The following is a 14,794-nucleotide window of genomic DNA, read 5'->3' on the forward strand; positions in this document are numbered from 1 at the left end:
AGCAGTTTCTAGCATCCCCCTGGAGTCACCCTGTGCCCGCGCTGTCCTTACACATCCCTCCAGTAAGCAGTGGCAACTCCGCATTCACAGCCCTGAGCCGCACACACCCTGATCACACTCACGTGGCCAGGAATGGTCTGTGCATGCACAGTAGCGGTTTTCGTGTACTGCGCACGCGCAAAATGTTACCAGCAATAAGTGAGTGGCGAGAAGGCGCGTGACCGGCCTGCTGGATAAATGCAGACAGACAGCGCAGTCACTGGATGACTGCAGGGGGCTGTAAGAAGCCCCAGGTAAGCAAAACTGCTTTTTGTTTTTTTAACTTGAGATTTCCTGTAAAGCTCAAATACAGGCATGGACAAATTTGTTGGTACCCTTACAGCTCAGTGAAAACATATTTAATGCCTGCTGAAAAGTGATTCAATGAAAAGCAATTGTCCTGTGTGTATCTGCATGCCACCAATAAGTCCCTGAGTAAAGAGGTTTACACACGCACGATTGATGCTAGTTCAAGGCCAGGTGTTTTACAGATACAGCCTCACTACATGTTCTGTTGCTGTGGAAAGGGAGGATGGACATCAACACAGTGCAGCTTCCAGTGGAAGGAGTGAGGAGGCTGAATAAGCTTTGGCACTGCTATCCTGACACCCGCCTCAGCCAAGTGTCCTCTAGCGTGTGTACCCAGCTTATCCCACTTCTCAATGTTCTATTTGTGCACCCCTAGTTCAACTAGGACATTTATAGAAGCCCTACTGTTGTGCTAAAGTGCATGTGCACACACTTGTGTGCATCTGAACCCCTAAATCCATGGCATGAAGTGGTTAAAGTACCCCTGCAGTAACAAATACATCGGTGGGCTAGATTACCTGATGCCAACACTGTTCCTGCTGATTATGGATTTCAGGGTCCCTCCCGTCCCTGACCTCTTTAATAATTGACTAGCCCCTCAGTCTAAAAACATTCTGGAAGCTCCAGTGCACACACACTTTTGAACTGAGCATGCACACGTTCCATACCGGACATGCCCAGTAAAACAAGCACTGGGGGGGGGGGGGGTTCTGAAATGGGGAACAGGAAAGAACCCAAAAACAACGAGCAGCAAGATGGTCAGTAGTGGGTACTTTTTTGTTTTTTTCTGTGTTTTTAAATTGAAAGTTCTTGAACACTTAAGGTGTGTTTGCAGTGACACTGATTTGTATGTGTAGTACTGATAATTAATAGAACATTAGTAGCAAAGAAAAGTCTCATATTTAAATTTTTAGATTTTTTATAACATTGCACAATTCTGTCATATTTGCAATGACAAGTCACACTCCGTATTTGAAACTATAAAACAAGCAGAGCTAATGACCCTTTCAACTCCCCTGCAGTAAACATCTCATCTAAATCCCTGTCTGGCTGTTTCTTTGATGTATAAGTGCTCCAGAAAACAGTGACCCAAGTCGGAGCGCTCAAAGAGACTCATTTGCATAGATAACAAGTGAAATTTCTTAACTCCTCCAGTACTGGAAACAATATTAGACTCATATCTGTGCTACTAATGTTCTATTTCTTAGCTGTACTACACATACAAATCATTATCTCATAAGTTTATTTTCACTTCAGATTTCCTTTAAGCAAATGTGGGAAGAGATTGCTTTAGCTATAAACATTCTAAAAGGGCTAGAAAACATTTGTTGGCAGTCGCAAAAAACACCATTAAAAAAAAATAATACGACTTTTAACTACACAGTTCTCCCAATGTGCAATCAGACATTCAGCTATTTTAACTGCTTAAAGGGAAGGTTCAAGCAAAAAAAAAAAAAATGAGTTTTACTTACCTAGGGCTTCTACCAGCCCCATGTAGCCATCCTGTGCCGTTGTAGTCACTCACTGCTGCTCCAGTCCCCCGCTGGCAGCTTTCTGACCTCGGAGGTCAGGGCCACATTGCATACATTTTTACGCATTCCAGCTAGTGCAGGAACAAAAATTTACGCGTTGCACCACTAACGCGTAAAAATGTATGCGTTAATGTTCCTGCACGAGCGGGAATGTGTAAAAATGTACGCAATTCGACCCTGACCTCCGAGGTCAGAAAGCTCCCAGCGGGGGACTGGAGCAGCAGTGAGTGACTACAAGGGCACAGGATGGCTGCATGGGGCTGGTAGAAGCCCCAGGTAAGTGAAACTCATTTTTTTTTTTTTGCTTGGACCTTCCCTTTAAGGTTTCAGGACGTAGATTCTACCTCCTAATTAGTCCCATTGTGTGTTCTAGAATGTAGAATCTATGTCCTGCATTAAATCACGCTGTGTTCCGGGCGCGCTCGTGCACAGTCATGTGAATGGTCCCGTTAATGATTGTTGCTGTTAGCTAGCAACAATCATTCAATAAAGTTAGAAAAAAAAAAGTTACCGTTATTTTGGTTGAAAAAAGACATACGTCCATGGATTTCAACCAGAGAACAAGTACAACACCAGCCTGCTCTCTCACATATCCCTGTTGATCCAGAGGAAGGCGAAAAAACCCTTACAAGGCATGGTCCAATTAGCCCCAAAAATGGAAAAAATTCCTTCCCGACTCCAGATGGCAATCAGATAAAATCCCTGGAACAACATCATTAGGCATTACCTAGTAATTGTAGCCATGGATGTCTTTCAACGCAAGAAAAGCATCTAAGCCCCCTTTAAATGCAGGTATAGAGTTTGCCATAACGACTTCCTGTGGCAATGCATTCCACATCTTAATCACTCTTACTGTAAAGAACCCTTTCCTAAATAAATGACTAAAACGTTTTTCCTCCATGCGCAGATCATGTCCTCTAGTCCCTTGAGAAGGCCTAGAGACAAAAAGCTAATCCGCCAAGCTATTATATTGCCCTCTGATGTTTTTATACATGTTAATTAGATCCCCTCTAAGACGTCTTTTCTCTAGACTAAATAAACCCAGTTTATCTAACCTTTCTTGGGAAGTGAGACCTTCCATCCCAAGTTGTAAAAGTAGAAAAAAAAAAATGTAAAGTGATGTGGGCCCAATAAAATAAAAAGTGTTTGTTTTTTTTAAATTCCCCGTTAATTTTTAACCCTAACTTAGCCTATTAACCCATTCTTAACCCCCTGCAATACCTAAACCTGTTTATAAACGTTTAATTACTGTCGCCAGTACCGATCGAATTCAATCGCTCTAGGGCGAAAGTTTCAGGCCCCAATGCTCTACAGATGTAACGCTCTGCCATTGCCTAGTGATGCATCTGTACAGCTCTATGCCCTCTGAACTGTCACCCTAGCGAAAGTATTCGATCGCCACAGACGCTCAGACTGGGGCTAACGGTCCACCACATGCTCAGCTTGAAGTAAAATGTGGCATATGGGGTATCATTTTAATCGGGAAGGGCCGAATTATTTATTTGTAAATGTTTTATAACTGCGGGACGTGTGATGTGAAAATTAGGAAGGGTGAAAAATGAAAAAAAAAATGTTTGCATTTATGCCTAATTTTTCCCCATAAAGACTAAAAAATAAAGTGGTTTTGGGAGAAAAATATTACCCAAAGAAAGCCTAGATTGTACTGAATAAAACAGGATATCACTAAGATGGCATAGATAATTAAAAAGTTACTGCTGTATCAAAACGACACAGCTAAAGTGTCAAAAACGTCAGGAACTTTAAAGAAAACCTGTAACTAAAAATAGTTCCCCCGGGGGATATTCACCTCGTGTGGGGGAAGCCTCCAGATCTGATCGAGGCTTCCCCCGTCCTCCTGTGTCCCACGGCGGTCTCGCTGTGCCCCTCCGAACAGCTGGGAAGTAAATATTTACCTTCCCGGCCCCAGCGCAGGCACAGTATCGGCTCTCCGATCTGAGATAGGTGGAAATAGGCAATCGCTGTCTGCCCACTCTACTGCGCAGGCACAAGTCTCCTGCGCCAGCATAGTATAGCGGACCCGACAGAGACCAGCTATTTCCGCGCTGAGAGCCGCAACAGCGCCCCCTGGAGCCAGGGAAGGTAAATATATCAAGCCTTGTCAGGCTTGTTGAGCCAGGATTGCAGGACTCTTCGGGGGAGACAGCGCTGGATTGTCTGCAGCTACAAGGATGGGGGAAGCCTCATTGGGACCCTGAGGCTTCCCCCTCCCGAGGTAAGTACCCCCAGGGAAAGTTTTTTTTCCTCTCTTTAAGGTGTAAAAACCGTAAGACAAGAACCAGTTAAAGAAGTAAAGTTGCCACTGTTTGTCATTGTGTGTCCCATGGCAAGATCAGAAAGAACCTTGCCAAGTGCAACTTAGGAAGTCCTGTAGCTCGTTAGCCAGGCTCACATGGAAAAAAAAAAGTTTTATTTTACTTACCTGGTGCTTCTTCCAGACCCCCAAAGCCTGACAGGTCCCTCCGTTTTTTCTCTCATCGTGCTACTTTGAGCAGCTGAGTCGCTCTGAAAGTTTCCTGACTCATCAATCGTGAGCTGCTGCAGATGTGTGGCCCCCTCACTCGTAGTTTTGAGTCGAGAATATTCTGCGCACAGGAGCATTGAGGAGGCACAAAGCCTTGGCTGCCCATTCGCAGTAGCCTGCAACAGGCAATCTAATGCAGGGTCACAGGGGATCAACATAGCGCGATAGGAGAAAACAGAGGGACCAGTCAGGCTGGGGGAGGGGGGGGTTTGGTTGCGCTGGAACGTCCCCCGTGACGTTTGTTATATTTAGTCCAAGGACTCAAGCGTTTTGTTCCTCTATGAATAGTAAACTATTGCTTGGGCAGCTACCACAATCCAAGGAAAGGTCTGCACTTACCTGGCTTGCAGACAGGTTTTGGCCTTCTCTTCCCACCTCTCGGACACTGTAAGCAACTCCTGGAGTTCAGCCATTGCTTTCTCTACTGCGTGATGTGGAGCCAGACCAACACCGGAGTCAATCAGCTTCTTCATCACATCCAAGGTGACCTTGTGCGGATCAGAGAGGGTCTGGCGGACCTCATCCAGCCAGCGGGCCTGCAGCAACTCCTGCTTCAAGCGAGGCAACTCAGGAAGCTCCACATACAGGTTAGAGCCCAGATCAATCAGAGCTTGAAGTTTACTGGAATCTGGAATTTCATCCAACATGGCTTCCTGTGCACGCTCATGGAACTCCTCCACATCATCCAGCAGATTCTGTGTAAATAACAGATTTAAACATTCCAATACAAGTGTTTGTTAGAAATCAGAATCCAAAGACAAAACAACATTTGTTAAGGTAATACATTTAATGACTAACTGTACAAGATTTTCCTTTGAAACTAAGTTTTCTCTTCAGGCAGGATACAGGATTAGATAAGAATAAATCCAGCATCATTTTGAATTACACTGCGAGTGCCTGTACCACGTGACACCAGCACATGTTGTGTTGCCATGTACAGGCGCTCGTGGTGACAATTCAAAAAGAGGTTGGACACAGGAGGAGGCAAGGCGTCATGCCAGCATGATAGGTGAGCATACAATACTCACCACGGGCCCAGGCTTACACATACACTTAGGAGGAGAGCAGCCAAGGATCCCTCGGGTCCATTGTTCATCACAAAGCTGAAAGCCATTACCATCGCACACCCGATCAAGCCCTTGCAACAGAGATTTTCCAGCATGACCGATTGATGCTTTTGAACAATTTTGCTCAGAAATTGTTTGAAAAGATCGTACCAGTGACCATGTAGTTGCATAGAATATCTGCCTTATGCAGTTATTATGAAAATCGAGTGATGTATGGACACCTTAGAACCTCTGACTGATAGTAAAAGGAGGAGATGAGTGGGGTGAATGCCATGGCAACTCCCACTAGGTACTACTGTAATGATATTGCAGCCTTTTACTAACCGACAATGAAACTCCAGCTAGAAGCATCAATGCAACGTCGTATCTGGAACGCAGGGGTTCCCAGGAAATGTAAAGGGTCTACCCATCTACTTTTCCTCCAGTCCATGCTGGTAAATGCAAACATTATTGATTGCTGACTCTTGTCTCCTGAAAGTATCTAGGGAGCAGTCACAACGTGGGGTTTCCTCTGAGAAATAGCGGGGACTTGTCAGTCTAGAACCCCAAACTTTATTCGCAGCAGTCATGCCCTCAGCTGCCAGACATCTTTGCATCTAGTCTTCCACTTGTCATCTCCTATCTACCCAAAGAAGCTATCAACTGCCAGCATGAGACTGGAGGGGAACCAAGCCACAACCACAACCATCACCGTACATAAGTAGAGTTTGTTCTTTACACAGAAGTCCCGTACACAGGGTCGGACTGGGACACCAAGGGCCCACCGAGGAAGTTTCAGCCTGGGGCCCCCCCCCCTCTCCTCCTCCTCCCTCCCCCCCCCCCCCCCCCCCCCATTTTGGGCTCACATACACATGTACTCTAGAAATGTTGCATGACTTTATGGTAGGGAATAGATTGTGAGCAATTCTGAGGACAGTCTCCAATAGGGATATGTCTAAATGCGAAACTAAATGGGTGTCACCACGCACTGGAACATCGGCGTGGTCATGATGAGTCATGGGCAGACTTAAAAAAAAAAATACAAAACACAAAATAAGTAGCGGCGTTATTCACAGAGATTAGGTCCGACCAGATACATTGTATATTCAAGTAGTTACATGCCTCATGATAATTCATCAAGTAGTCAAATTGCAGCAGATACCCCCACAAAATGCAATCAGGTTGACGGCAGATACCCCCACACAATGCAATCAGGTTGGTGGCAGATACCCCCACAAAATGCAATCAGGTTGACGGCAGATACCCCCACACAATGCAATCAGGTTAACGGCAGATACCCCCACAAAATGCAATCAGGTTGACGGCAGATACCCCCACAAAATGCAATCAGTTTGGCTGCAGATACCCCCACAAAATGCAATCAGTTTGGCTGCAGATACCCCCACACAATGCAATCAGGTTGGCTGCAGATACCCCCACACAATGCAATCAGGTTGGTGGCAGAGATACCCCCACACAATGCAAGTCCCCCCCAGCTTGGAAGGGGGGGCAGAGGGCACAGATCAGCGGGGAAGCCTCCCCCCCTCCCTCACCTAGGGCCCCCCCTTCCGCGCACCCCCCTCCTCGAGAAGTGCAGCCAGCAGCGAGCGGAGTATAGCTTACCAGCTTCAGATGATGCTATCTCCGCTCCGCTCCGCATGCCGCTGCTGCCCTGCTGGTCTCTGTCTCCTGTAGTGACGCTGTCCAATCACGCTCTAGCAGGAAGTACTGCGAGAACGTGATTGGACAGCGTCACACGCTACAGTCAGAGACCAGCAGGGCAGCGGCATGCGGACTCGGAGCGGAGATAGCATCATCTCTGTAGCTATTCTCCGCTCGCTGCTGGCTGGGGTGCGCGGAAGGGGGGGGCCCTAGGTGAGGGAGGGACGCTTCCCCCCCTTCCCGCCGCTCTGTGCCCAATTCCCCCCCTTCCAAGCTGTGCCCCCCTCCAGTGGCGTAGCTAGGGTGTTTGACACCCGGTGCGGATAATTTACCAACACCCCCCCCCCCCCAAAAAAGCAAAGCGCGCAGCGACAAAAAAAATGGGTGTGGACATGACATCACATGGGTGGGGGGTAATTGTAATGTAACTGTAACAGTAAGGCAGTGGGCTAATATAGGTAGCCAGAATAGTTTCCCTCAGCATAGGTTAGATATGACAAATATGACAACATGACAAATTCAGCAATCTTGAGGCCCCCAACAAGGCAAATTCAGCAATCATGAGGCCCCCAACAAGACATTCAGTAACCATGAGGCCCCCAACAAGACAAATTCAGTAACCATTAGGCCCCCAACAAGACAAATTCAGCAGTCATGAGGCACATAAATAAACAGCATTTCACATAAATAGGCAGAATGCCCACTTAATATGGTAGACACCTCTCACCTGGCTTCTGAATTCTCCTCTACTGGCTGCTGTGCCAGGCAATACTGTTTTTGGCTGGATTGGGGATGATGTGTGGGCTGAAAGGCCTGGCGGTGATGCTGTGGCCGGCCTGGCGGTGATGCTGGGCTGTACTTGGCTGGTTGAAGTAAATGTTGGCCTGACTGTTGGTGGTGATGCTGTGGCCTTTTTGACAGTGATTCTGGGCTGGTTGGCTGGTGGTGATGCTGGGCTGGCCTGGATAGTTTAGGTAGTGACAGGTGCACCCTAGTTTAGGTAGCACCAGGAGCCTCCCAGCTTAGGTAGTGACAGGACCCCCAAGTTTAGGTAGCGACAGGAGCCCCCAGTGTTTGTAGTGACAGGTGCCCCCCAGTTAAGGTAGTAACAGGTGCCCCCCAGGGTATGTAGTGACAGGAGCCCCCAGTGTTTGTAGTGACAGGTGCCCCCCAGGGTATGTAGTGACAGGTGCCCCCAGTTTAGGTAGTGACAGTGCCCCCCAGTTCAGGTAGTGACAGGTGCCCCCAGTTCAGGTATTGACAGGCGCCCCCCCAGTTCAGTTAGTGACAGGTACCCCCAGTTTAGGTATGACAGGAGCCCCCCAGTGTATGCAGTGACAGGGACCCCCCCCCCCCCAGTGTATATAGTGACAGGAGCCCCTAGTTTAGGTAGTGACAGGGCCCCCCAGTATAGAGAGACAGGTCTATAGGTGTCCCCAGTTTAAATAGCCAGATCTATAGGTGTCCTCAGTGGCAGCGGAGAGAGAAGAGAAGCGGTGGGGAAGGGAGGACGTTTCCCCCTCCCCCTTCCCTCACCTTGGGGCTCCCCCTCTCTCGCTCCCCCCTTTAGAATTAAGTGATGCGGCAGGCAGCGCCGCTGTGCCTGCCGCTTCTTTTCTCTCTCCGCTGCCACCCCAGGGCGGGCGGGCCAGCCACGTCCGGGTAGCTAGGGGGGGGCAGCAGCTAGCCAGGGGAGTGTGCATGCCCCATTTTGCCCTATGTAGGGACGCCCATGGCATGGTAGGCAGATAGGTAGCCGGGTAGGCAGTTATGTAGCCGGGTGGGAGGGTAGGCAGATAGGTAGCTGGGTGGGCAGTTAGGTAGCCGGGTGGGAGGGTAGGCAGTTAGGTAGCCAGGTGGGCAGATAGGTAGCTGGGTGGGCAGTTAGGTAGCCGGGTGGGCAGTTAGGTAGCCAGGTGGGAGGGTAGGCAGATAGGTAGCTGGGTGGGTAGATAGGTAGCCGGGTGGGCAGATAGGTAGCCGGGTGGGAGGGTAGGCAGATAGGTAGCTGGGTGGGTAGATAGGTAGCCGGGTGGGTAGATAGGTAGCCGGGTGGGCAGATAGGTAGCCGGGTGGGAGGGTAGGCAGATAGGTAGCTGGGTGGGTAGATAGGTAGCCGGGTGGGCAGTTAGGTAGCCAGGTGGGAGGGTAGGCAGTTAGGTAGCCGGGTGGGCAGATAGGTAGCTGGGTGGGTAGATAGGTATCCAGGTGGGCAGATAGGTAGCCGGGTGGGCAGATAGGTAGCCGGGTGGGAGGGTAGGCAGTTAGGTAGCCGGGTGGGCAATTAGGTAGCCGGGTGGGAGGGTAGGCAGATAGGTAGCTGGGTGGGTAGATAGGTAGCCGGGTGGGAGGGTAGGCAGTTAGGTAGCCGGGTGGGCAGTTAGGTAGCCGGGTGGGAGGGTAGGCAGAAGGGTAGCCGGGTGGGAGGGTAGGCAGTTAGGTAGCCGGTGGGCAGTTAGGTAGCCGGGTGGGAGGGTAGGCAGATAGGTAGCTGGGTGGGTAGATAGGTAGCCGGGTGGGCAGCCAGTTAGGTAGCCGGGTGGGTAGATAGGTAGCCGGGTGGGAGGGTAGGCAGTTAGGTAGCCGGGTGGGCAGTTAGGTAGCCGGGTGGGAGGGTAGGCAGAAAGGTAGCTGGGTGGGTAGATAGGTAGCCGGGTGGGCAGATAGGTAGCCGGGTGGGAGGGTAGGCAGATAGGTAGCTGGGTGGGTAGATAGGTAGCCGGGTGGGTAGATAGGTAGCCGGGTGGGCAGATAGTAGCCGGGTGGGAGGGTAGGCAGATAGGTAGCTGGGTGGGTAGATAGGTAGCCGGGTGGGCAGTTAGGTAGCCAGGTGGGAGGGTGGGCAGTTAGGTAGCCGAGTGGGTAGCCAGTGGGGGCCCCCGACTCCTATGCCCCCCCTCACCTGGGTGTCCCCCCTCCTTACAAGCCGCGGGGAGGGCAGCCCGACTGTTTTTTTTGTTTGTTTTTTTTCCCTTAAAAAAAACTATTTTCCCCGGGGGCCCCCTCCTATCCTCCCCCTCCCTCACCTCGGACTCTCGGAGGGCCCCCTCCTGTTACGAGCGGCGCCGGCGGGTACAGCAAACTTCCGGGGAGGTAAACCAGAAGATAGAGGTCCAGCTGCCTCCCAGTCGCTGTCTCCTCTATGCCGCTCGCACTAAACCAGGAAGCAGTGCGAGCGGCATAGAGGAGACAGCGTAGCCCGGGAGGCAGCTGGACCTCTATCTTCTGCTATACCTCGCAGGAACTTTGCTGTAACCGCCGCCGCCGCTCGTAACAGGAGGGGGGCCCTCCGAGGTGAGGGAGGGGGAGGATAGGAGGGGGCCCCCCCGGGGAAAATAGTTTTTTTTAAGGGACATAAAAAAAAAAAAAAAACAGTCGGGCTGCCCTCCCCGGCTCTCCCATGCAGCGCACGCCTTCTAGGGGCCCCCAGGAGGAGGGGCAGTCGGGGCCCACCGATGGGACCGTCGGTGGTTCGGCGGCTCTGTCCGAGCCTGCCCGTACAGACCGAGTTTTGCCAGTAGACACAATAGTTTGTGTTTGGTAGAAGCCAGTGAGTCATACATGTTTGGATTAGTTGAACAGAATGTGCTGTTCTATGGATAGGGGAGAAGAAGCAGAATAGGACAGTGCAACTGATCAATGAAAACCTGCTGCATGGAACAGCTTATCTTCTGCAGAACATGGCAGATGTCAGTACAGACATCGACCTGGTGGCCAAAATGAGTATGCGACTATTGTGTTCATCAAATGTGTATCGAGCACCTGGCTCTTACTAAGAGTAGCAACCATATTAGACAAACGGTCTAGGCTGTTATATGGCAAACTCCATCTTCTCTCGCTTGGTGCTACAGAATGCAATTCCTGCAATGCTACAGCACGTTCCCAGAAACTGCAATGCATGCTGGGGATGCATGATGCATGCAAGATGATTAGTTCACTACATCTCCAGGTCAAGTGATGTTAATGGGAACTACATCTCTCAGCATGCAGGGATGCACTATATCATTTTGAACCTGCGGTTCTGTGACACCGAGCAGGAGATCGATGCCATAAAGGTGGAGGGGGGAGGGGCTATTAAGTAGCCCCATAGTTAAGTACATGCCTGCCTGCTGCACCCCTCAAAAGCCCACACAGTTTACCAACCACAGTTTTTTTTATAATTCAATGCTAAGTTCTCTTTAACACTTTGAACATTTCTGAGCTTGAGCACCTAACAAACACAAAAAGAAGTCCAGCACTGCCTGGGCTCACCTTAACCTGCCGGGCCTGTGTGATGACACAAGGTAAGCTAAACAGCTGCTGGACAAAGGCCTTCAGCTCTTCCATGGTGAGTTTAGTGCGAGTCTTTCCGGAATCCTGACTCAGCTTACTGCAGAAACAACAAGTGTTAACATTAACAACCACTTGAAAATGCGGGGGTCTCTTAGTACAAATACAGTAATCTTTAGTAATGCCTTAGCAGGGATAATATAACAAATATTGCATTCAAAACATTTAAAATCACTGATCCTGGTAGTGAGCGCTCACTGTATAGTAAATGTGGGAACAGTGCATGTGATCATCGCCCAGTGAATGCCTGTTGGCTTCCACACCACAGCCACTTTTCGTCCCGTACCTCCACCAAGGAACACCCACACCATGCAACCTGCAGCTGTCCCTGCATTAGTAGCTATCATGGGGCAAGGCTTGCTCTCTGTTCCCAAATTGCACTTAATGATGTCAGTAGATGTGATCCATCTCAAAAAGGATTACATCTAAATTTGTGGTACTGTGTCTGTTGGTGAGCTCCAGGTCACTAGCAAGCAGGGTCAGGTACAAGCGCACTGGCCAGTGGCGGCTGTGAATTGCTCAGAGTCCGGGACACGTCCAAGGTGCATTTCACCACGCCTCTTGGAGCTTTCTCAAGGTGGAGATTGGTGCCAATCTCTTTTTTGAGAAAGCTCCGAGGGGCAGGGCGAAACGCTTCTACAGGTGTCGGTGCCCCATCTTCACAGATGCTGGGCCCGATCAAATTCACTTTTTCTCCAAAATAATATTTTAACACCTTATCAAAAAAGTGTAAGGCCTTTTGAGTCACCAGCAAGCAAAAGAAAATTACTTGACAGTACGCTTTCACCTACTTTTGGGCACTTTTTAAATTGCAAAGTGCTGAAAAGTTATTTTAACCATTTATGCCGCCTGGCCGGCCGCTGAAACGCTGCTGTGCGCTTCTGCGCGTTCCCGTGTTATCCCCCGTTAGCCTGGAAATCAATGAATGGGAACATAGTTCCCATTCACTGAGTTCCCATTCATTGATCTAAGTCCCCAGTAGAAAGACCGATGGCTTCTCATCAGAATCCGCCATCTTTCTGACCAAAAAAAAAAAAAAAAAAAAAAAAAAGTTTGCCGTCCTCCAGCGAGCACTTCGCTTCCAGGCCTACAAAAAAAAAAAAAATTCACTGTGGCCATCTTGTGGCCAAATAGTAAAACTACATCTACATACATTTTTCTTAATAAAATAAACCCACATTATTACATTTAAAACTGTTTACCTCCCACACCAAAACTTACCCAAATAAATTTTTTATTGAAAAAAAAAATGCAATTAACAAAAAAAACTTTTTTAATATGCATGTGAAGAGGGTATATTAGGAACATTTTTTTTTTCAATTCTAAGCTTGTTAATAGTGATGGATGCAAAACTGATAAATGCACCTTTATTTCCAATTAAAAGATTGGCACCATACATTGTGATAGGGACAAAATTTAAATGGTGTCATAACCGAGACAAATGGGCAAATAAAATACATAGGTTTTAATTATGGTAGCGTGTATTATTTTAAAGCTATAATGGCTGAAAACTGAGAAATAATGAATTTTTTCAATTTTTTTCTTAATATTCCTGTGAAAATGCATTTAGGAAAAAATAATTCTTAGCAAAATGTACCACCCAAAGAAAGCCTATTTGGTGGCGGAAAAAAACAAGATATAGAGCAATTAATTGTGATAATTAGTGATAAAGCTATTGGAGAATGAATGGGAGGTGAAAATTGCTCTGATGCATAAGGTAAAAAATACCCGCGGGCTGAAATGGTTAAAGAGAAGATGAAAAATTATCTCCAAGGAGAAAACTCAGGAGAAAACATGAAATTAATATGATCTGTTGTTTCTATTAAAATGCAGGGAATGTTGGGAAATGCAGCATGTCTTTCATTCTTTTTCCTATTCTGGGTGTTGCAGTCACACCTGATTGGCCCACCCACTTGTTGCATCCAGAAGGGAGAGGATAAGAACTAAAGTTTGGCAAGTACATTTGGTCCATGAAACGGGTATTCTCTATCCACCAATTTACTGCTATACACTTTTTACATTCCTTTACCATCCTGATCTCTGTCATAATTTGCCTCACTTGACTTTCTCAGTTTAGGTGGGTGATAAGAACACGAATACTTGAAATATGTTAGTTTAGTGACATGAATGAGAGGGCAGAACATTCTTACTTGTGCTTCTGCTTCTTGGTGAGCAGTAACTGAGCAACAGATGCACAAGTTTCTGCCTCCTTCACAGCATCCCTGAGTCGGCGATAGAGTTCATTCTCCGGGAACTTCCTGTCCTCTGCATCTTCCATCATCACCTTCAGCTCTATGATATCTATAGGGGGAGCAGAAGATTATTCACAGGTGAACTGATAGCCACTAAAAGGGCAAAGAAGAGAAGTGCTCATTTGTCACCTAGTGCTGAAAATGTAACAATCACAATCAGGTCGCCCACAAACATTACAGCTTCCTGTAATGACAGCTATGAGTGCTAATGGGACAGGCTCTCTACCTTTAAAGGAAAACCAACGTGAGCTGGGTATGAAGGCTGCCATATTTATTTCCTTTTAAACCCCCTGGGACCACCTAACGCGACGGGCGTGGCCGCGGCGGCAGCCCCAGGACCGCCTAACACCAAGCGCACGCATCTCCTGCTTGGGGGGGGGAAGCTCCGTCCCGCCTTCTCTCCGAGCGGCTACAGCCGCTCGGGGGACTGTTACATGTACAGTGCTGCAATCGGCAGCAGCGCTGTACTGGGAACAGCCATGTGAAACGGCTGTCTCCTCCATATGCTGGGGAGTGATCGGCTGTCATAGGCTTAAGCCTATGACAGCTGATCACGCTGATTGGCTGGCGGGGGAGGGAGGGAGCAGGGAATATGTAAAAAAAAAAAAAAAAGGCATTTTTATATAAAACAAACAAATATTAATAAAAAATAAAAATAAACACAGGTGGCTGATCAGACCCCACCAACAGAGAGCGCTGTTGGTGGGGGGTAAAGGGGGGGGGGGGAAATCACTCGTGTGCTGTGTTGTGCGAACCTGCAGCTTGGCCTTACAGCTGCAGTGGCCATTTTAGTAAAAATGTGCCTGGTCTTTAGGGGGGTTTACCACTGTAGTCCTCATAACACTAGTAGCCTGGCAGTCCTCCTGATCCTGTGTCTCTAATACTTTTAGCCATACAGCCTGAACAAGCATGCAGCAGATCAGGTACTCTGACTCAGATTTTACTGGATTAACCATATTCTTGTTCCAGGGTTTTGACTAATTGTATATACATACACCTATACAGGATTACTCACTGCTTTGTTGACAAATTCACAATATCTCTGCTCTTCATTCATTCATTTTGCTCTTACTTATGCCAGAA

The 14,794-nt window shown here is 48.2% G+C and overlaps 1 protein-coding gene across 1 annotated transcript in view; it reads right to left on the reverse strand.

The window, feature by feature from the left end:
* KDM5A (lysine demethylase 5A) overlaps positions 1 to 14,794 on the reverse strand; it is a 101,008-nt gene that overhangs the window by 50,513 nt on the left and 35,701 nt on the right. The window contains exons 18-20 of the mRNA XM_068277679.1: positions 13,610 to 13,760; positions 11,382 to 11,499; positions 4,762 to 5,117 (exon numbers count right to left, since the gene is read on the reverse strand). Coding sequence (XP_068133780.1) covers positions 4,762 to 5,117; positions 11,382 to 11,499; positions 13,610 to 13,760 — 625 coding nt within the window. The remainder of the gene's footprint in view (positions 1 to 4,761; positions 5,118 to 11,381; positions 11,500 to 13,609; positions 13,761 to 14,794) is intronic.

The sequence above is a fragment of the Hyperolius riggenbachi genome, chromosome 3 (genome assembly GCF_040937935.1).
Source record: "Hyperolius riggenbachi isolate aHypRig1 chromosome 3, aHypRig1.pri, whole genome shotgun sequence".
NCBI classification, from domain to species: Eukaryota; Metazoa; Chordata; class Amphibia; order Anura; family Hyperoliidae; genus Hyperolius; species Hyperolius riggenbachi.